This window comes from Acinonyx jubatus, chromosome D1 (genome assembly GCF_027475565.1).
Source record: "Acinonyx jubatus isolate Ajub_Pintada_27869175 chromosome D1, VMU_Ajub_asm_v1.0, whole genome shotgun sequence".
NCBI classification, from domain to species: Eukaryota; Metazoa; Chordata; class Mammalia; order Carnivora; family Felidae; genus Acinonyx; species Acinonyx jubatus.
Window position 1 is genome coordinate 14915851 of NC_069390.1, and position 23739 is coordinate 14939589.

At 37.5% G+C, this 23739-nt stretch overlaps 2 protein-coding genes and 1 long non-coding RNA gene across 3 annotated transcripts in view; 1 reads left to right on the top strand and 2 right to left on the bottom strand.

Annotated features, from left to right (window-relative positions):
• LOC128311774 (uncharacterized) overlaps nt 1–23739 on the bottom strand; it is a 112978-nt gene that overhangs the window by 17861 nt on the left and 71378 nt on the right. The window lies entirely within an intron of this gene.
• On the top strand, nt 11354–12286 carry LOC106976557 (olfactory receptor 4C46). Its single transcript, XM_015073984.2, has one exon. It carries the CDS (start codon nt 11357–11359, stop codon nt 12284–12286), a length of 930 nt encoding a protein of 309 aa, XP_014929470.1. The 5' UTR covers nt 11354–11356.
• On the bottom strand, nt 17785–19314 carry LOC106976558 (olfactory receptor 4C12). Its single transcript, XM_015073985.2, has one exon. The coding sequence runs from the start codon at nt 18973–18975 to the stop codon at nt 18046–18048; it is 930 nt and encodes a 309-aa protein (XP_014929471.2). The 5' UTR covers nt 18976–19314; the 3' UTR covers nt 17785–18045.

A 23739-nucleotide genomic window follows, 5' to 3' on the forward strand; every position in this document is an offset into this window, starting at 1 on the left:
TCCCATAATTATGATATAATACCCTTCTTCATCTCTTGTTATAGCCTTTAGTTTAAAATCTAGTTTGTCTGATATAAGTATGGCTACTCCAGCTTTGTTTTGACTTCCAGTAGCATGATAGATGGTTCTCCATCCCCTCACTTTCAATCTTCAGGTGTCCTCAGGTCTAAAATGAGTCTCTTATAGACAGCATATAGAAGGATCTTGGTTTTTTATCCATTCTGATACCTTATGTCTTTTTATTGGGGTATTTAGTCCATTTACATTCAGAGTGGTTATTGAAATATATGGATTTAGTGTCATTGTGTTATCTGTAGGTTTCATGCTTGTAGTAATGTCTCTGGTCCTTTGTAGTCTTTGCAACATTCTACTCACAAAGTCCTCCACTTATGATCTCTTACAGGGCTGGTTTGGTGGTCATAAACTCCTTCAGTTTTTGTTTGTCTGGAAAAGCCTTTATCTCTCCTTCTATTCTGAATGACAGCTTTGCTGGATAAAGGATTCTTGGCTGCATATTTTTCCTATTCAGCACATTGATTATTTCCTGCCACTCCCTTCTGAAGCGCCAAGTTTCAGTGATCAGGTCTGCTAGTTTTTGTCATTTATGTGTTGTAATAGCTTGTTATGTGTCCTGCACCTGTGAGCACTACTATATTAAAAAGCAGTCATACACTGTCCAGGGCCTGATGCTTCAGGAGGTGTTTTTGGAGTGCGTTGTGTGCTCTCTGTTGCTGTGACTCTGATGTTTTATCTCCCTACTCATAGTGGTGGTTTGGACCTTCCACCAGGTGTGCTTTTATCTTTTCATTGAAGTAACCCTAGAAAAAATTTAAAAGAGGGGGGTGGTGGTAGAAGAAGCCTTATCTCATACAAAGAGAGAAATGACTGGAGTGGGGGGAAAAATGGCCAGGCAGAGATTCAGAGAAACTGTATGGCTTAATCCAGAGGGGGGGGGGGGGGGGAATTAAAGAATAAGGAGATACAGAAGAGGTGTTAAAAGAATAGATTAAAAATGCCTGCTTAAACAAACCAAAAACCAGAGTAGAGGAGGGAAGAAATAAGAAGAAAAGAAAAAAAATCTATCTATCTATTTATGTAATATCTATCTATCTATCTATCTATCTATCTATCTATCTAGTAAATATTGACCAAAAATCAAATCGGAAAATGCAAAACCGCCGGACCGTTGTCTGATGGTGCCTTGGAATGGGTGGTTGTGCTGGTCTGGTAGTTGTGATGATTGCACAACACTGTAAATGTACTAAATTTACAATGTATTATAAATATTTGAATGATTAAAGTGGTAGCTTCTATCTTATGTGAGTTTTACCTCAATTAAAAAAGGAAATCACAAAACAAAAAATACTTTGAAACAAATGAAATTTAAAGCACTGCATATCAGAATATCTAAAAGCACTAAAAGTCCTTAGAAGAAGATTTGAACCATAAAAGGTATATGTTAGAAAAGAAATAATGTAATAAATCCATTATCAAAGATTTTGACCTACAGAGGTATAGAAATAAGAGGAAATTAATAAAATGAAAGATAGGAAATAATAAGGATAAGGACAAAAATCAATGAAACAGAAAATGCAAACCAAAATGAAATAATGAAACAAAAAGCTGGTTCTTTGAAAAACTTGAATAAAATTTACAAAGCCTTAGCTAGAATAATAAGGAGGAGGGGGACAAGAAAGAAGGGAGGGTGAGAAAGGATAAGAAAGAAAAAAAGAGCCAAATCACTCATATCAAGAGTAAAAGATAACGCAGCATTACAAATTCTACAGACATTAACAGGATAGTATGAAATATTATGACAAATTAAAGCTAATAAATTTGACAACTTAAAAGCCAATTATTTGGGGAAAAGAATACTCCCCAATTATTTGGGCAAAAGCATTACAAAATCTGACAGAAGAAGAAACAGAAAACCAGAATAGTCCTATATCAGTTTTAAAAATTAAATTTGTGGTTAAAGTCCTTCTCAAAAGTAACTCCAGGCCCAATGGCTTCACTTCTCACTAAAAATAAATAATACTGCTTTTCCTCAGCTGCCACTAAGGTTCTCAGTCCTTCCAAAGAAGGTAAGGCCACATTGGGGTGAGGCCCTAAGTTCATCCAGCAACTAGCACTAAGCCCAGCAGGGCCTGCCCAGCACTTGCCCACACCATCACCTTGGTTCCCAAGGTCACCTGTATCTCCTCAGCCTTCATCCTGCACCCAGTGAGGTGAATGTTACAGAGGATAAGATCAATGCCATCATTAAAGCAGTCAGTGTAAATACTGAACCTTTCTGGCCAGGCTTATTTGTAAAGGCCCTGGCCAATGTCAACATCAGGAGGCTCACCTGCAACACACAGGGGCTGGTGAGCCTGCCTAGCAGGTCCTGCTGCACCAGCAGGAGGTTCTGCTCCCTCTGCCATCACTGCCCCAGATGAGGAGAAGAAAGTACAAGGAGAGAAGAATCTGAGGAGTGTGATGATGCATGAGCTTTGGTCTTTTTAACTAAACCTCTTTTGTAACACGTTCAATAAGAAACTGACTGACTGACTAAATAAATAAATAAACAAACATCCTATACACACTCTTTCAAAACATAGAGGAGAAAACACTATGCAACTCATTATATGAACCCTGCACTGCACCTAAATACCAAATGAGATTACAAGAAAAATTGGACAAATATCCTTTTTGAACATGAGCAACAGACTTTTAACAAAATACCAGTAAATCAAATCCATCAGTAATTTCTAAAAATAATAATGTACCATAACTATGTGGAGTTTGTCCTAAGAATAAAAGGTTGGTTTAACATTCAAATGTCACTCAATATGAGTCACTACAGCATAAAGGAGAAGAATCATTTGATCACGTGAAAAGATGCATTAAAAAAACGACAAATTTTGACCCAGATTTAAGATTTTTTTAGATGTTAGCAAATGCAATAGAAAATTATTTGTTCAACCTGACAAAGAGCATCTATATATAAAATCTATAATGGCCATCATATTAATGATGAATACTCTCTCTCAAAGACTGGGGGCAAGAGAGAGATATCCACTCACCATTACTATTATGTATTATAGTCTAGGTCCTAGCCATTGCAACAGGAAAACAAAAAGAAATAAAAGACACAGAGATTAGAAAGGGAGAAGCAAAATTGTAAAAATACAATTTTTTGTGCAAAAATACATTTTTGTGCAAATGGCATCATTTTGTACACAGAGAAAATGTTAAGGGCACTAACGTAAATAATTGACCTAATCAGTGAATTTAGCCAAGTCACAGTTATACATGTCTATATTTTAAAAATCAACTATATTTCAGCAATAGCATTAAACAATTAGAAATTGAAATTAGAAACAAAATATTATGTCTAATACTATTTTTAAAAATGAAATATTGGAATTACACTTTAAGAATATATTCAACATCTGTGCATGAAAAGTAGAAAACACTGCTGAGAAAATTAAATACATAAACTGAAAGATGTATCATATTTATGGAATAGAAAACTCAATATTTTTACCATATAATTTCTAAATTTTCAGTGCAATTTCTTTTTTTCTTTTTTTTTAATTTAAATTTTAGTTAGTTAACATATAGTGCAATATTGGTTTCAGGAGTAGAATTCAGAGATTCATCACTTACATACAACACCCAGTGCTCATCACAAGTGCCCTCCTTAGTACCCATCACCCATCTAGCCCATCTCCCATGCACCTCCATTAGTCCATAATTTGTATTCTATCTTTAAGAGTCTCTTGTGGTTTGTTTCCCTCTCTTCTCTTTTTATTCCTCCCCTTGCCGTATGCTTATCTGTTTTTTCGCAAATTCTACATATGAGTGAAATCATATAGCATTTGTCTTTCTCTGATTAACTTATTTCACTGAGCACATGAGCTCCTTCCATGTCATTGCAAAATGCAATTTCAACCAAAACCCAACAGGATTATTGGAGAAACTGATAAACCTGTTCTGAAATTTAAACAGAAATGTAGAAATTTGACAATGCCTAGAATAGCAAATCACTCTCAAAAAAAGAACACACTTGGGGAACTTACTCTACAACTAATTTCAAGACTTACACTTAAACTCTTATAATCAACATTTTGTCCTTACAGGCATTAGGACAAGCATATAGATATGTCCAGAAACATAATAGAATGTTAAGAAATAAACTAAATGTATTAATTTTTTACAAAAATATCAAGGTAATTTAATGGTTAAAGAATAGACTTTTATGCAAAATTTCTTGATCTTGTGGCATTTATCTGAAAACAGATTAAGAATGTGTTTTTTTCTATTCAAAATGCAAACATCTATTAAGCACTATGCCAGCCTTTGAAGAATAAGAGCTAAATATACGAAATGTACAAATAACTACAGGAAATTATCTCTGCCCTACAGATTTTATATTTTTTTTCTTGCTTCAAGTTTTTATCTAAATTCTAGTTGGTTGATATATAGTGTAATATTAGTTTCATGAGTTGAATTTAGAGATTCATCATTTACATATAACACCCAGTGTTCATCACAAGTGCCTCCTTAATACCCATCACTCATTTAGCCCATCCCCCTGCCCACCTCTCCTCCAGCAGCCCTCAGTTTGTCCTCTATAGTTAAGAGTCTATTTTATGGTTTGCCTACCTCTCTGCTTTTTTTTCCATGTTCACCTGCTTTGTTTCTTAAATCCCATGCATGAGTGAAATCATATGGCATATGTCTTTCTCTGACTGACTTATTTCACTTAGCATAATATGCTCTAGGAAATACAAATCAAAACTACAATGAGATGCCACCTCACACCAGTTAGAATGGCTAAAATGAACAACATAGGAAACAGATGTTGGCAAGGATGCAGAGAAAGGAGAACTCTACTACACTATTAGTGGGAAGGCAAACTAGTGTGGCCACTCGGAGAAACAGCATGGAGGTTCCTCAAAAAATTAAAAACAGAATTACCCTACAATCCAGCAACTGCATTACTAGGTATTTACCCAAAAGATACAAAATTACTGATTTGAAGGGACATATGCCCCCTGGTGTTTATAGCAACATTATCAACAATAGCCAAATTATGGCAAGAGCCCAAATGTCCATCGACTGATGAATGGATAAAGAAGATGTGGTGTGTGTGTGTGTGTGTGTGTGTGTGTGTGTGTGTGTGTGTGGAATGGAATATTACTAGAACTCAGCCACAAAAAGAATGAAATCTTCCCATTTTCATTGACATGGGTAAAGAATAGACTTTTAAATAAACTATGCTTGGGGCACCTGGATGGCTCAGTCTCTTAAGCATCCGACTTCAGCTCAGGTCATGATCTCACAGTTCATGAATTTGAGCCCCATGTCCGGCTCTGTGCTGACACCTTGGAGCCTGAAGTCTGCTTCAGACCCTGTGTCTCCCCCTCTCTCTGCCCCTCCCCCACTTGCACTCTGTCTCTCTTTCTCTCAAAAATAAATAAACATATTTACATACATGCAAACATACATACATGCATACATACATAAAGCTGTATCAATTGGATATCTATATAAAAAAATAAACACTAACCACTACCTCACACTATACACAAAAAATAACTCAAAATGAGTCAGAAACCTACATGTCAAAGATAAACCTAAAAATAATAATGTATACTTAAAAATTGGGGTTGACTTTTATCAGATGTGACCCAATAGCATGAAACATAAGAAAAAAATGAAAAATTTGACTTCATCAAAATTTTAAATCTTCTCATCAGATGTTGCCATTTACTTATTTTTTGGTAATCTCTCTGCCCAACATGGGGCTCGAACTCATGACCCTGAGGTCAAGAATGCCATTCTCTGAGGCACCTGAGTAGCTCAGTCAGTTAAGCAACAAACTCTTGATTTTGGCTCAGGTCATGATCTCACAGTTCCTGAGATCGAGCTCCACGCTGAATGTGGAGCCTGCTTGGGATTCTCTCTCTCCCTCTGGTTCTCTGCCCCTCTTCTGCTTGTGCGCCCTCTCTCTGTCTCAAAATAAATAAATAAAAGTTTAAAAACAGAGAGATAGAGAATGGCATGCTCTTCCAACTGAGCCAGCCAGGTACCCCAGATGTTGTCATTTCTAAAAATAAAAGCACAGTGCATGGACCAGCATTCCGTTCTGACCAGCCCTTAAGTTCCAGAAATACCTGGAATCTAGAGCCTTCTAAAATTTCTGGCTACTTTGATATCAGCCTTCTCAGAAAAGCGAAAAAACAGCTTTTGCATAAAAATTCACATAAAACAAAAAAAATCCAAATATGTAATGCCATTTCAAGCAAGAAGAATAGAATTCGAGCCATCGCAATTCCTGATTTCCAAAAATACTGCAAAGCTACTATACCAAAACAGTAAGTGCTGGCAAAAATACAGACATACAGATCAATGGAACAGAATAGAGAGCTCAGAAATAAACACACTCATATACATTCAGCTGAACTTTGGCAAGAGTTCCGAATGCGGAAATGAGATTCTCTTCAATAAGTGCTTTGGGAATTCTGGATAACCACGCACAGAAGGAAGAAATTAGACCCTTATCTCAGATCACATACAGAAATCAACTCAAAAGGACTTAAACATAAGATCTGAAACCATAAAACTCTTCAAAGCAAACAGGGGAAAAGCTTGTTGACATTATTTTAGGCAATGATTTTTGTTAGGTATGATACCAAAAGCAAAAACAGACAAGTGGGATTTCATCAAACTAAGAAACCTCTGCACAGCAAAGGAAACAATTAAGCGGGAAAGATAACCAACAAATGTGAGAAAGTCACACATTATTTGCAAATCATATATGTGATAAGCAGTTAGTATCCAAAATAGACAAGGAACTTATATAACCCAATAACAAAACACAAACAACCTGATTTTAAAATGGGCAAAGGATCTGAATAGACATTTCTCAAAAGAAGATCTACAAATAACCAACAGGTATGTGAAAAAGTCTTCAACGTCACTAATCATCAGAAAAATGCACACCAAAAATATCACCTTACATTTGTAAGAATGGTACTTATCAAAAAGATAAGATAACAAGTGTGGAAAAGGAAACCCTTGTGCACTGCTATTGGGAATGTAAATTGGCACAGCCATTATGGAAAACTATGAAGATTCCTCAAAAACATTGAAAAAGTACTGTTGTTTTTTTTTATTCAGCAATCCCATTTCTGGGTATGGAACCAAAGGAATTGAAATCAGTATCTAAAAGAGGTATCTGCACTCATGTATTTTGAAGCATTTTTCATGATGACCAAGAGATGGAAATAACCTATATGTCCTTTGATAGAGGAATGGACAAAGAATATGTGATACACACACACATAATGGATTATATAGTCTAAATATAAGGAAACTTGCCTCTTGACAACATTGATGAACCTGAAGAGCATTATGCTAACCGAAATAAGCCAGAGAGAGAAAGAGAAATACTACATGACCTTACTTATACTAGGAATAGTCAAACTTACAGAAGCAGAGAGTAGAATGTGGGTTGCCAGAGGCTGGAAGAGTAAGAAATAGAGAGGTATGGATCAGAGGGAACAAAGTTTCAGTCATGCAAGATGTGTAATTGTACAGCAATGTGATTGTAGTTAACAATACTGTAGTATTGTATATTTGAAATTTCCTAAGAGAGTAGATCTTAAGTGTTCACTCCACACATACACATACACAAAAGTAGTAACAGTGAGTGATGAAAATGGTAAATAGCTTGCTTGTGGTGATTATTTCACAATTTTGTCAACATAACAAGTTATACATCTTTTTTTACATTTATTTATTTATTTTGAGAGAGACAGAGAGAGGCAGAGAGAGAGGGAAAGAGAGAATCCCAAACAGGCTCCACGCTGTCAGTGCACAGCCCAACGTGGGGCTCGAACCCTTGAACCATGAGATCATGACTTGAGCCAAAATCAAGAGTCAGGTGCTTAACCAACTGAGCCTCCCAGATGCCCCTCAAATTATAAATCTAAATACACACAATCTTATTAGTTCATGATATTTTCATAGATCAAAGAAAAACAGCTTTTAGAGCCAAGAACTTTAAAATGACTTTATGCCCTCACTGCTCTAGCTCTCAAACAATCAGTAGTGGTTTTCCAATAAAGGTGTAATATTGATAAGAAAATAGAAACTATGTGACATGAGCCTACAGGGAACCTACATCACAGCTCCACTGGAATTACGGCACCTTACTATTTATATGCCATTCTGCTTTCATAACAACCCAGGATACAGACAAGGAGGAGACTCACAGGCTTAGGTTTACAATTTCCCACTTAAGAATGCAATTGCCCACTTAAGAATGCGTGTTTCTTAACATGTCTCCTTAGAATACCTGTTTCTCAGACAAAGCCTTTCCATCAAAGAGGATAATTAATTCCTGGGAGACGAAGCAGGAGCCACCAGACAAGGTCCCTGAACCTTGCTGGAAACCTCTTTAAATACCCATACAGGGCAAGGTGAAAACGTTTTTTTGTTGTCATTCACCTCCCCAGACAAGATTCATCATGGACGGAGTGTACCATTTGACTGCGTTTTCTCCACAGTGTCTGCCTCTTGCCCTGCAGAACCAAAGCCATAGATAGATCATTTCTCCATAGTGGTTCAAGTGAGTCCGTTCTAAATTCAAAACCAGAAACACTGAACAGATTTTCTATGAAAAAGTTTTGAGGCTTTAGGCTAGATGGAAAGATTTAGACCCATATGAACACTTTCTTTTATTTTAGTAGGCTCGCTGAGGTATAAATGATATATCCCCCAAAATGGTATACATTCAACGTATATAATTTCTTCATAACTGTTGAGTTGATAGTGAATTGTCTGAATAGACTCTTCCGAAGTGTCCAAAGACATATTTTTCATATTGAAAGTTACTTATTACAAGAAGAGGTCAGTTTGAAGACGGGACTGTTCCTGAATACCCCCAAATATCATTAAGATCATCTAAGACAGATAAGGTAAGTTTTCTAATAGTGCTGATGCTTTATTAAAGGTTGTTCCTTTCCACATATACTTCTCATTATTTTTCAACCCTTTTAAGACATAGAAATAGAATAATTTATCCTTATCTCAATGCTTCAAAAGATAATTCATGAATATCACTTGCTAAATTTACAGTTAAAAAATTTTTGGTACAGGGAGGGGACAAAACATAAGAGACTCTTAAATATGGAGAACAAACAGAACGTTACTGGAGGGGTTGTGGGAAGGGGGATGGCTAAATGGGCAAAGGGCATTAAGGAATCTACTCCTGAAATCACTGTTGCACTATATGCTAACTAATTTGGATGTGAATTAAAAGAAATAAAATTTAAAAAAATCAAAAAAATTTTTTAGGTTCAGAGAGACTGAGCAAATGGTAGGACCCAGCTCTCTGACACCAGGCACCATGGTTTGGCCATGAGATACCTGCTCATAATGAAGAAAAATCACGAGAACGAAAACAAAATTTTACTATATTTCAAACACACAAATATGAAAAATAAATGGTACAGATCAGCTGTTTCATCTAAGCACAGGCATGGAGAACAGTTGCTGGGATCAACCGCTATGCATGACGTGAGTCTCTGTTGCTTCTTTGAGAGTAAAATTGGTAATGATCCTGCCTAAATTCGTTATGTAGTTAAATGCTTCTTTGTTTCATTGCCCAAACTGTCAACTCTTCCTATCTCCTAGGGGCATTCACCATCATAAAATTAAATGAAAGTCCTATGTGTGTCCCCAACGGTGTGGTCGGTGTCTCAAATAATTTCCATAGCAACCTGTGAGGTGGACATTATTATTCTTGCTTTATGGATGAGGAAACACGGACATAAGGTATGAAAGTAATGTACCCCAGATAAAAGAAATTGCAAGTGGAAGAACAAGGCTTCTACTCTGGTCTTTCTGATTTTCAAACCAATACAATTAACCACTGCAATAATTATTTTTGATATTTTGCAACAGAGTCTGGGGGCCCATTTTTTTTGGAAGGGGACCCAGTAAGAAACCCTTAGGGTTAGCGGAGAGGCCCCTATAAAAGGGCTGTTCAGTGAAAGCAGTACCACATTTTTCTTAACATTTGCGAGTTCCAATATGTCACTGTGTGTGCTGTGTCTGTGCCTGCTGATGAAACTGCTCCACATAAGCTTTCCCCAGAGTAGCCTTGAGGTAATTATAAGTATCATGGTCATATCAAAAAGAGATTACTAGTTCGACATTGTTTATTATAAAGTAACAATAGAGGGCATGGATTAAAAATTGGGAGGGAAAACAATTAACAGGTATAACCCGACCTAATCTTGGCTCCAGCCCTTAATAGCTACTCAATCCCGGGCAAGATCCTTAACTTCTCTATGATTCTATTCCCTAACATGTAAAATAGGGATAAAAATGATAGTAGCGCCCCTCTTGTAGGTTTGCAGTGAGGATTAAAAATGAAAGGGGTCTGCAAAAGCACTTAGAGCGTACTAAGTGCTCAGTAAGCTTTAGTTAATACTACCATCATTGGGATAATTATTAACATTAGTCTCTGAGATTGTTTCCTCATCTTCAAAATGAATGAAAAAATACCAAACACACAGGTTACACTATGAAAACGGACCATGTAGGCAAAGCATCTACTATAAGCCATGGACAGAGCAATCAATCATTCAAAAGTATATATTATTGGCTATGATAAATTCATTGAACTCAGGAAACATGCATTGTGACTACTTTTAAATAGCTCTTGTATCCAATCTTGACATTCCCATAACCAGTGCCCTGTTACTCTTTCTTCAACTACTGTGAATAGTCTGCTATTGGGATTCCTGCGTCTTCCTTCCACCTCTTCTCCGAACCTCAGTCCATTTCACCCAAAGCACACAAAGATCTTTACGAGAATAATATCCAAGATCCCCCCTTCACATTCTTCTTCATCCTCCCACTCATATTCTCAATTACCTTCCATGGTTCCCCATTTCCTAGAGATAAAGGGAACATTCCAAAGCTTGCATTTGTAGACTACATCCATCTACTACCACTGTTTCAGGCTCGGCTACTACAATGTGTACAAGCTACTATTTCGACTTAGACTCTCAGTCATCTGGGATGATTTAAGTGTGCACATGTGGTCTCCTGTGTGTTTACAAATGTTCCCCAGCTCCACAATCTTAACAAAGATTTCAGCTGGGAGGCAATCTGAATTAATTCTCAAGAACCCAGAATCTTTATTTCCAACACATACACAGCCTCAAAAGAACTCACAACTGAATAGAATCCAATAAGTTTTTATACATTAGAGTGGAAAGTTTAAGAAATTCAAGGTTGCATTAATAAAAATTCTTTTCTTTTCAGGTACTGTGACTGTCAGGTGAAGTGCATGGGGAACAGGAACAATGTGACAGAGTTTGTTCTACTGGGACTCACAGAGAATCCAAAGATGCAAAAAATTATATTTGTCGTGTTTTTTGTCATCTACACCATCACTGTAGTAGGTAATATGCTCATTGTGGTCACTATCACTGCCAGCCCATTGTTGGGGTCTCCCATGTACTTTTTCCTGGCCTATCTCTCCTTTATTGATGCCTGCTATTCCTCTGTTAATACTCCTAAACTGATCATAGATTCCCTCCATAAAAAGAAGACTACCCTATACAATGGATGCATGACTCAAATATTTGGAGAACATTTCTTTGGAGGTGCTGAAGGCATCCTGCTTACGGTGATGGCCTATGACCGCTATGTGGCCATCTGCAAGCCATTGCACTACACGACCATCATGAATCGGCGGGTGTGTGGCCTGTTAATGGGAGTGGTGTGGGTGGGAGGCTTTCTTCATGCAACTATACAGATACTCTTCATCTTCCAATTACCCTTCTGTGGCCCTAACGTCATAGACCACTTTATGTGTGATCTGAACCCTTTGCTCAATCTTGCCTGCACTGATACCCACACTCTAGGCCTCTTCGTTGCTGCCAACAGTGGATTCATCTGTCTGTTAAACTTCCTCCTCTTGATGGTCTCCTATGTGGTCATTCTGCGCTCCCTAAGGAACCACAGCTTGGAGGCAAGGCGCAAAGCCCTCTCCACCTGTGCCTCCCACATCACGGTGGTCGTCTTATTCTTTGTGCCCTGCATATTTGTGTATATGAGGCCTGCAGCTACTTTATCTATTGATAAAGCAGTGGCAGTGTTCTACACTATTATAACTCCCATGCTAAACCCGCTAATCTATACTTTGAGAAATGCCCAGATGAAAAATGCCATTAGTAAATTGTGCCGCAGGAAAGCTATTTCAGGGGAGAAATAAATGTGCCTGGAGCTCAACAGTGATTCAATGGAAGCAAAGGTCAAAAGGACATTTTGGATGATCTTGGCAAAGAATACCTAAGGGATGGAGAAATAATTACCCACTATGAATCATAAAATCCGCATTAAGCGTAGCTAAAATGGATGCAAGAAAAGAGAAAAAATGTAACCCAGGACCACTTTGAATATACAGAAAATTCTACCAATTTGGGGTTTAGTTTTACTAGCTTCAACCATATATATATGGATTTATAAGCTTTTCTTCCAATAATAAATTAAAGAAATAATAGTATTGTTATTGAGCAATTATCTCTATAACAGTCTAAGGAGGTATAGGCTATTATCACCATTTTACAGGTAAACAAACTAATAGAAAGGGGAAGGTACCAAAATGGATACATTGGAAAGCCAGTAATCAGAATTGACTGACTTCCCAGATCATGTCCTTAACTGCTGTTAACAGGCAATGATAATCAAAAATTCAGATGAATATACTAGTTACCATTTACTGAACCAGAGACTGTGCTGGACACAATATATAAATTAGTTCATTAGCTATAGCAAAAAGCTAATAATTTTTCATTAATAACTGCTTGCACGTCTTGCCTGTAGCATTATGGTATTTAACATTTAGGGCCATAAAAGCATTGGCCATTTAACCTCTGAGGAGTAGGTAATGAAGATTAGACCATGTTTCCAAGTTCCCTTGTAAGCTTCAGAACAATTTTGTACTGCTCATATCACTCATATGCTAATACCCCATCCGAAAGAGTAATGACTCAAAGACCATGTTGATGTTAGACAGAAACTTCTGTTAATTATACAGTCATATTCTGTAAAGCACTTGCCTACTATATAACAATAGTTTCTACAAGATAGCACAATGTCTCGTGCACAATAAATATTGAATGAAAGAATGAACAAATGAATGAATGAATGAGAGTATAAAGGAAGATGAAAAAATTCAAAAATAAAAAGAAAGTAGTACTAGAGGCTAGGGAATTCTTTCCCGCTTTTATCTGATTCAACTCTAAGGAGAATTCTGGCTAAACCTCTTGGGGAAATTTCAATTTGTTTTCACTCCTGCTTCTGCTAAGGATGAGGAAGAAATGGAAACTATAGTTCTCAACATATGAGCAAATAGTTTACCTTGATATTCTCCTGCTTTCAGTGATATTTTATTGTCTTTTGAGTGTGCCCCGCTTATGTTATGTTTCTCTGTTAATCAGTATGCTTTTTGGTACCATTTCATCATTAAAAGCTTTTTTTTTAACATGTGGCTCTTTCTATGCAAAAAGCCATCTCAGGAAAAACATATTGCCTTCATTCTTTTGTCCTCCCTTCATTAATCATCAAATATTTTTGAGCCCAAGAAATGTATCAGGCAAGTTGATAGCAGCAACACTTCGGTGGTAAATAAAAGGAGAACAAGGTTCTGCCTCCACAGAGCTTAGCATCCAATGAAAGACTCCCGGAGGAAGCAGAAAATTACAAGCGTTATAAATGGTAAGACAGTGGGATCACAGGGTGCTATGAAACCACAATGGAGGGACACACAACAAAGACCTTCAGAGTCCGGAGAAGGTTCCTAGTGAAAAGACACAAAACTAGAAACCAGCGGACAGAAAAGACCTAAAATTAGAACCCAATGGATGGAAAAAAGTCAGTCAGTAGAGTGACTAGGCATGGGGTTGGCAGAGTGTCCTAGAAGACAGAATACATAACAAAGGCTAGGACGTGGAAAAGAATACACAGGAAACCTGATCAATTCAATATGGCTAATCAATTCAAAAACATCAGAAGTTCTTGGAAGCCAGCAAGTGGTACAGTTAGATTTGAGTTTTAGAATGGTAACTCTAGCTAGAGTGTGGGAAATGGGCTGAAGGAGATAAGAATGGCAACGGGAGAGCAGTTAGAGGTAACAGAGATGATTTGGTTATGAAAGGATGGAAGCCTGAACACTGGTGGTGCCAGTGAGGATGAAGATGGCAGACAGGACTGTGTCCATCTCCACTCCCCTGCACTGGGCCTGTGCACCCGTGCCCCTGATGCTGTGTGGTGGGGTTGCTAACAGTCCACAGAGTCAACCTTCCAGGACCCACCAGTGGGTCCATTCTATTCCAATGAATGATAGGAACAAGGGTAAAAAAAAAAAAAAAAAAAAAAAAAAAAGGCTGATTCTTTTGACTCAAGGTAGAACCAGTCCTGTCTTACAACATACACCCCAGAGCTCCCATGGCTCCAGCCTGAAGCCAAACTCCAGTTGGGACCACATTCTTTCTTCCCCTACTATAGTCAGTTTCCCTCAACCCTTCACCATATGAGTCATTTTCATAAAAGTCCCCATCTCAGAGTCTGCATCTAGGGAACCCAGACTAACACAGAGAGAGAGAAAAGGGTTCAAGACCTATTTAGGACTATAAACAAAAGGACTTGATTTAGGATGAAGATTTGAGACAGAAGTCATGGATGACACCCAGTTTCTAGTGTAGATTACCAGATGGGTGGAACAGAGAAAAGATGAATGTTTTTTAATGTGTTGAATGACGTTTAAGTAACAATGTACAATTAAATACTGTATATGTTTCTGATATCAGAAAGATGTAGGCCACAGAAATGTAGGAACCATGAGCATACAGATGGCAATTAAAGCCATAAAAGTATTAGATATCATCTATGGAGAGTGTTACTTCACCTATGGGTGGTCTTCATGGTCTATACAATAGCCATTTTGATTCTTAGAAAGAAAACAAACAAACAAAAAAAACAGATTCTAAAATAGAACTCTAATGTCAATTGGTATATTAGAAATTCAATAGGATACAAACCTATAAAATAAAAACAGGCTATCAAAGAAATAAAAAATCAGACTAGCAACATAATTTTGTTAGCAAAACTAGAAATTGGGAGTTAATGAAAAAAATCTTTAATGTTCTCAAGGGAAAAACTAAAACCACTAATTCTGTATCATGCAATATAGAATTCAAAAGTAAGAATAAAAGAAATACATTCTCAGACATGCCAAGACTCATAAATTTTATCAGTCAAAAATTATATCTCAGCAAAATGAACTCAACACATTCAAAAGATTACACATGATGACCAAGTGGGATTAACCCCTGGGATGCAAGTTTAGTTTAAAATACGCAAATAAATCAATGTGATACACACATTAAAACCACATGATGATCTCAATAGAGACACAAAATGTATTTATATTCAACATATCTGTCATTATGTTCAACAATCTTTCATGCTAAAAAGTTGATCTCAGCAAAATAGATTTAGAAGGAAATTTCCTCAACATATACACAAAAAGGCCATTTACGAAAAGCCCACAGCTAATGTGATAATCAATGGGGGAAAACTAACAGCTTTTCCTCTAAGATCCAGTACAAGGCAAGGAAGCCTATGCCACTTCTATTTAACATAGTACTAAAAGTATTAGCAAGAACCATCAGACTAAATAAATAAATAAATAAATAAAGGCATCCAAATTGGAAAGAAAGAAGTAAAATTATCTCTTTGTAAATGACATGGTCATATATAGAGAAAACCCTAAAACTTCCACACACATGCACACACAAAAAAAATTAAAACTAAAAAGTGAATTCACTAAAGATGCAAGATACACACAAAAATTATTTACATTTCTTTACACTAACAATAAACTATACAAAAAGGAAATGAAGAAAATAATTCCATTTACAATAGCATCAAAAAGAATAAAATACTTAGGAATAAATGTAATTAGTAAGTGAAAAATCTCCATATTGAGAACTATAAGATACTGATTAAATAAGTTGAAAAAGACAGAAGTAAATGGAAAGATATCCCATGTTCATGGATTGGAATGTCCAATCCATGTCAATAAAAACAGATACCTAGATAAATGGAATAGAATTGAGTGCCCAGAAATAAACCCTTACATATAAAGCCAATTAATATTTGACAAGGGTATCAAGACTATTCATTAAAGGGGCGCCTGGATGGCTCAGTCAGTTAAGCATCTGACTTCGGCTCAGGTCATGATCTCATGGTTCATGGTTTCTAGCTCCACATCATGCTCTGTGCTGATAGCTCAGAGCTTGGAGCCTACTTACCCCTCCCTTTCTCTCTGCCTCTCCCTCTCTCTCTCTGCCCCTCCCCCATTAATGCTCTCTCTCTCCCTCTCAAAAATAAACATTAAATTTTTTAAAAAAAAGACTACTCATTGGGGAAAGGACAGTCCTTCAAACAGTGGTACTAGGAGGGGTGTCTAGGTGGGTCAGTCAGTTAAACATTGAACTTCAACTCAGGTCATGATCTCACAGCTAGTGGGTTCAAGCCCCACAGCGGGCCTTGTGCTGACAGCATGGAGCCTCCTTTGGCTCTCTGCCCCTCCCCCACTTGTGCTCTCTTTCAAAAATAAATAAACATTTTTTTTTAAGTTTTTTTTTAACTGTATATTCACATGCCAAAGAATGAAATTGGACCTTTATCTTGTGCCATACAAAAAACCAACTCAAAATGGATTAAAGATTTAAACATAAGACCTGAAACCACAAAACTGCTAGAAGAAAACAAGGGGGGAAAGCTCATTGGCATTGTTCTGGGTAATGAGTGCTTGGGTATGCTTCTCATCTCACCTTGCTCTGACTATATAGCTTCCAACAGTGTGTGCTTGGGGGAGGGGGCTGGAGAGACATCTAGTGGTGCTGACACGGCCACCTCCATGGACAGAATCCAAAGGAGTTTCAGTGCAACCTCTGCAGGCAGATTCCAGTGAATCTCATAGGTACCCTGAGATCAGGTTCTCAAGTCAGTTGATCTGCACCACAGTGGGGTGTTTTCCACCGATCTTGGTCCATTTTCACTTTAGAGGTTTGTTTGTTGTTTCCTGCTTGCCAGTCCAGACCATAGTCCCTTGTTAGTCTGCCTCAAGCTACCAATTCCCAGTGGGAGGCTCCAGCTTGCCAGTCCCTTTTTTTGCTTTTCATTCTCCAGCTACCATGAACTAGTTCTGGACCAAGGCAACCTAGTGAACTTCACCGTCCAATGGGCAACAAGTAATCATTCTCCAAAAGACTGGAATCCCAGCCTTGGGGAGGGATTCCACCTTCTAAATGTATTCCTTCCATTGATACTCATTTACCAGTACCAGGGCATTCTTTAGTGTATTCACTAGCCCTTTCCAGTTAATGCTCTGATACAATGAATAATTGTACGTAAACTTTCCTGTTCAAATTACTGTGTGATCTGTGTCCTAATTGAACCCTGAGTGATACAATATGGAAAATACCTAATACACCAGTTTTATAGACATTTCATAAATAGTATCTCTTTTTGCCATACAACCAAGACTTAATGAACAAAAAAATTCACAAAAGAATTTATACTGATGCCAAAGTCCAAAGTAAAGGAGTATCATTAAACTTGTTATTTGCAAAAATCAGTAGTAACCAAAATCTCCATGTCACATCAGATTATTTTAATCCAATCCAATATTCTAGATTCATATCCTTTAGCTACTACAGATATTTGAGATTTCCAAGTAATAGGTAAATATTTATGGATTAAGAAGCAGTATGTCGTGATGACAAGAGTGTGGGATGGAAGACAGTAAGTCTGGATTCCAGTCCTAGTCTTAGCTCTGCGCTTAAGTGGCTATCTGCAAGTGTTATCCAACTCCTTATTAGAGTTGATGTCTTCAATTATAAATCAAGAGGCTTGAGCTAGGTTACCTCTATTACTTCTATAGGTAATGCTCAAAGATTCTCTTTAATCATTATCTGAAGTCACTTTTTTTCTCCAGAGCTTCCTCATAGCATTTTTTACCTCAGCATTTCTGAGGGTATAGATTAAGGGATTTAACATTGGAACCACCATAGTATAAAAGATAGCAACAGCTTTATCAATGGGCAGAGTGGTCACTGGGCGCAGATACACAAATATACAGGGCACAAAAAATAAGACAACTACTATGATGTGAGAGACACAGGTGGAAAGGGCTTTGCGCCTCCCTTCCAAGCTATAGCTCTTTAGGGACCATAGAATGACTACGTAGGAGACCACCAAGAGGAGGAAGTTTAAAAGACAGATGAACCCACTGTTGACAGCAACAAAGAGACCAAGGGTGTGAGTGTCCATGCAGACAAGTTTCAATAAAGGGTACAAATCACACATGAAATGATCTATGACATTGGGACCACAGAAGGGCAGCCAGACTGTAAAGAGTATCTGAATGGTCGCGTGAAGAAATCCTCCAGTCCAGGCCACTCCCAGCAGAAGAAAGCACAGCCTGTGGCTCATGACAGTCGCATAGTGCAGAGGTCTGCAGATGGCCACATAGCGATCATAGGCCATCACTGTCAGCAGGATGATCTCAGTAGCACCAAAAACGTGTTCTGCATAAACCTGAGCCATACACCCATTAAATGAGATAATTTTCTTCTCGTGAAGGGAGTCCACAATCAGCTTAGGAGCTGAAGAAGAAGAATAAATTGTGTCTATCAAGGAAAGATGAGTCAGGAAGAAATACATGGGGGAGTTCAGAGTCTGGGTGGTGGTAATGGTAACCACAATGAGCAGGTTGCCTGAGAGTGTTACCATGTATAGAATCAAAAATCCCAGAAACACTATATTCTGCATCTTGGGGTTCTGTGTAAGACCTATTAAAATAAATTCAGTCACATTTCTTTTATTCTCCATCTCTGTGGTGTGGGTGATAAAAACTCCAGGAATAAATGCTTTACCTTTGGGATAAAAAGAAAGAGAAAAGGAACCATAAAATCATAAGAGTCCAAAACTCTGACTTTTAGCAGTACTCTGACAATCTCACAGTGATTCCTTCTCTTTCTTCTCTAGGAATAGGTACTTCAAAACTTCTTTTGGCATGCCTGGGTGGCTCAGTGGGTTAAGCATCTGGGTCTTGATTTTGGCTCAGGTCATGATCTCACAGTTCATGAGATTAAGCCCCGTGTTGGGCTCTGCACTGACAGTATGGAGCCTGCTTGAGATTTTTTCTCTCCCTCTCTCTCTGTGCCTCTCTCTCTCTCACACTCTCACACACACACACACACACACACACACACACACATGCACACACATACACACACCAAAATAAATAAATAAACAAACAAACAAACTTTTTAAAAAAACTGCTCTTAGTGGGCACTCAATTAAACTTCAATATAGTATTTAAATCTAAGTTTTGCTATTATTAATCCTCACTTATTCCTGGACTTCAGATTGCTTTATCCTCTGTATTTTAATGTATTCTTAAACCACAAAGGCAGTGAAGGGTAAGACACATTGTCCCTGTTACACATTGGGCAAGGTTCATAATAAGATATATGGAAAGGATACCTCTTCCATACGATCCCACAAATGCATTCACTAGCCTTAGAGTTCCAAGCCCCAAGATAGTAGTCTCCCTTCTGGAAGCCCAATGCATCAGAGAATCCTTCCAGGGACAAGAACCCTTGAGAAGAAAGTTAAGTGTGCTTCTAATTGCCAACTCTTCTCTAGAGTAGATGGCCTTTGGGAGAACCAAGAACTAATATGTTCTGATAGCTTCCTGAAGGTCTAAGCCAAAAGTTGGGTTTTATGATCAAAATCAGACAGAAAACTCCAAATTTAACCCATTCATTATCACTATTTCCCTTATTATTTGTTTCTTGCAGATCTTGAATTTGAGCATATATTTTAAATGATTCCCTTTTACAATGTTCCTCTGCCCCTTTGTGTTCCATACCATGTGGAAATAAATATACAAACAAAACAACTTGGTCTTTTGTCAGAATTGATGTGTTTGATGTCCTCTATTAATTGATGGACTCAAGCACAGGTCAGTTTCTTTCTTTGTCTTAGTCCAAAGACCAATAGTGTACCTATTACCACTCAAACCCTCTAAAATCCATATTTGGGGATACATGAGAAATGGAGAGAAGTGTTGATCTAGCAGGATGACCCTGATCTTCCATAAAAGAACCCTCAGACTGCAATTGAAAGTAAGGACCTAAGCAGCCAAACTTCCTCCAAGCACAGAAATCTTTGTTAACTTGTTTAAATTCCACATACTCAGACATTTTCAAATGGAAACTTTTGTTATAGCTCCGGTTTTCTCCATTCTTAAAGCATGCAGAGATTTATTCTTTCACTTAATCTTCACAACAGTGCTATGACTTAGGTACTCTATTATCCATATTTTAAATAAAAAGAAACTCTGCTTAAGAAGAGGTAAAGGACTTGCTCAAAGTAATAGTGATTAAAAACAAACAAACAGAGGAGACTGTTTATACCCAGGATGTCTGTCTGGCACTAAGTGCCCCTCCAGGGCAGATCCGATTGACTTCTGGGAATCAGCCAATGTCAGAGGTTGGTTGGACAAGTGGGTTGGTACCTAAAGTCACCACCTGTGGCCATATAAATTCCATAGCAGTTCTTTTGCTAAGCTATGAAATGTAGAGTCAGAAGTTAATGAATTCAAGGGTCCATTGGACAAGACCCTAGAATTGTTGTACACCGAAAATGTTCCAGTACCTTGTATTTTATCAACATATACGCTCTTTAAGGATGAGGACACTGAAGTCCAAGAAAACAGCTAATTGATTAGTATCAGACCACAACAAAAAGTCTTCTAAGGCCCAATACAGTGACTTTTTTTTCCCACCATCACGTCTTGCCTCCCTTAAGATGCCTTGAGATGAATTTACGAGGAAAAATCACCATAAGGTGGCAAAGAGAATTAACTTTCATCTCTTATCTTTAGCAAAACCTGTCCTGGATCTCAATGAAAATGGGCTGAGTTAGGGATGCAAAAATTCTATCATATCGTTGGGATTACATCCATGATAGCAGAAATAACGTCTTACCTAGTTAAAACAAAATCCAAGAAAATTGAACAGAATCAGAATAAAAGTGCCCTTAAGAAAAAAAAAGTGCCCTTAAGCCTGGAGTTTAGCATAGTTTTCCAAACACAGCAGGAGGTACATTGTTTCTTGCAGATCTTACATATTAATGAATTCTCCTTATGGATCTCAGTTCTGGGGCTGAAGATTTCCTTCAAGAAAGAGAATCCTAATGTTGTTCTTCTCTCTCCCATGCTGACCTATCCTGACCACCACAGTGAAAGTCACATACCCTCTCAGCTTCACGTCACATCTGTCTTTCTTTCTGCTCAGTTGCCTCTCATACCTGCTCCTATCACTACAACATTTGTCTCCCTTTCAACCCTGGAAATTATCAAAATCAGAGCATTGCCTCAAGGAAATGAGTGACTGCACATAATCTCTGACTATCCAAACCACTACACCATGCACCCTATCCCTGAAGGAAACCCTCAGTGACCATCCAGCTCCCACCTGCTGCCCTACTGCACTGTCCCCATATTCAAAAGCCTACCAATTGACTCAAGAATCCATGAAATGTAAATTTATCCCTGGTGTATTATAAATATATCCATATATAGTGAGAACAAATATTTCTGCAAGATATCCTAAAACATCTCAAAGGGATCCCCCATAAAATATCAGAAAGTAATGCTTCAATGATTTTAGTTATAAACCCCTCGAGAGAAAATGGAAATGTAAGAAACTGGATTAAAAATCAGCAATTCTAGTTAACTTACCATGGTTTCCCTCTGTAGTTAAGGAGAATGCCCAATGTAGTCAGGAAAAAGAAATAACCATTATATGTAACTGTTCAAACACCATGCCATATAAATGTATATTTCTCAAGTCCCCACTGACTGGACAATGGCATTTGCAAAGCTCCAATGCCTTAGAAATTCAAGTCAAAGGAAAATAAAATGCTACATAGGATTTGGAATCCAAAGTCCTTAGGTACTAAAGTGAATCTTCTGATCTTCAGCACCTGGCTCTAAGGTTACAGAATGAAAGACACAAATATTTCTATCATTTAACATCCCCCTCTTATTCTGCCCTTAAAATAAGAGAAGAGCTTCCTCTTGAATCATAACGTTTAGAGATGATACTGAGAACATCAAAGGAACTCTCTTTCCGTCTAAGGCTTTGCTCTCTCAGGAATTAATGATCCCTGTTTTTTAAAGATTTTGCCTTACAAATAGATATTTGGGAGAATTCATCTATGAAGAACACATCTTTACTTGAATGGCTCTTTTCCCTGCACTTAAATTTATGTAATAACAGCCTACACTCCTGGTCTAGAAAATTATATGATAAAGCACTCCTCCTCCACACCCTTGGGTATCACCAAGTGGAACATGAAGGATTCTAACTGCTGTAAAAATAACATGGGATTTTGTTTAGATTGCATATCCCTGAGGAAATCTCCTCCTTGGCTGAGGTCACCACAGGAGGTTGAGATACTGAGTTAATCTCTCAACTGTACTATAAACACATAAGGATATACTCTGTTTGTAAGAACCTTGGGACTTGATATATTTTCAGGCAGAGTGAGATCTAGAGTTGGAGACCAAATGGAGGTTAAAATCCTTGTCCAACTTGTCTGATACAGAAATCTAAAAAGATAGATTTGTATGCCTTTTCAAAGACTTTCTAGAAATCTAGTAATTCTGCTGGCCATTTGATAAAAGAAGCCTTACCTAGGAAAACAGATATCTTTAAATTTTCATCATACATAGTATCCTCAGGACAGTGGAGATTGGAACAGCCAAATATATTCTGCCATCTTGCAAACACATACCATTATGAGAATTGAATCACTTATGAGAATTGAAGCTGCTGCTGTATTTGAACATACAGCTAGGCAGTAGATGGCAGACTGGGAAAAATAGTAATAGCAGCTATCATTACTGAGCACTATGTCCCCTCTTCCCTTACTTCGGTTGTATTACATTGATCAATTTTCATATATTGAACCAACCTTGCATTCCTGGGATAAATCTCAATTGTTTTTGGTATAATTCTTTTTATAGACTACCGGATTCAGTTTTAGTAGTATTTTTGTTGAGGATTTTTGTGTCTATGTACATAAGAGATATTGGTTACAGTTTTCTTGTGATGTCATCATCTACTATTGATACTAGGGTAATACTACTATCATAGAATGTGTTCTCTCTTCTCCAATTTTTTGAAGTTTGTGAAGGATTTGTGTTAATTCTTCCCTAAACATTTGATAAAATTCACTTCAAAGTGAAGCCATCCTGGCCTGTTTTTCCCTTTGTGGAAATTTTTTTATTATAATCCAATCTCTTTACTTGTTAGAAATATATCCAGATCACCTATTTCACTCAAGTCAGTAGTTCGTGTCTAAGAATTTGTTCATTTCATCTAAATTATTGTTGGCATAGAACTGTTCATAGGATTCCCTTATAATATTTTTTATTTATGTAAGGTTGATAGTAATGTCCCCTCTTTCATTCCTGACTTTAGTTATTTCAGTCTCTCTCTCTTTTTTATTAAATCAGTCTAGCTAGAGGTTTGTCATTCTGGTGATCTTTTCAAAGACCCCACTTTTGGTTTTGTTTGT

Excerpts from the sequence above, each read along its gene's own strand:
- LOC106976557 (XM_015073984.2), top strand. The coding sequence starts at position 11,357 with ATGGGGAACAGGAACAATGTGACAGAGTTTGTTCTACTGGGACTCACA.
- LOC106976558 (XM_015073985.2), bottom strand. The coding sequence starts at position 18,975 with ATGGAGAATAAAAGAAATGTGACTGAATTTATTTTAATAGGTCTTACA.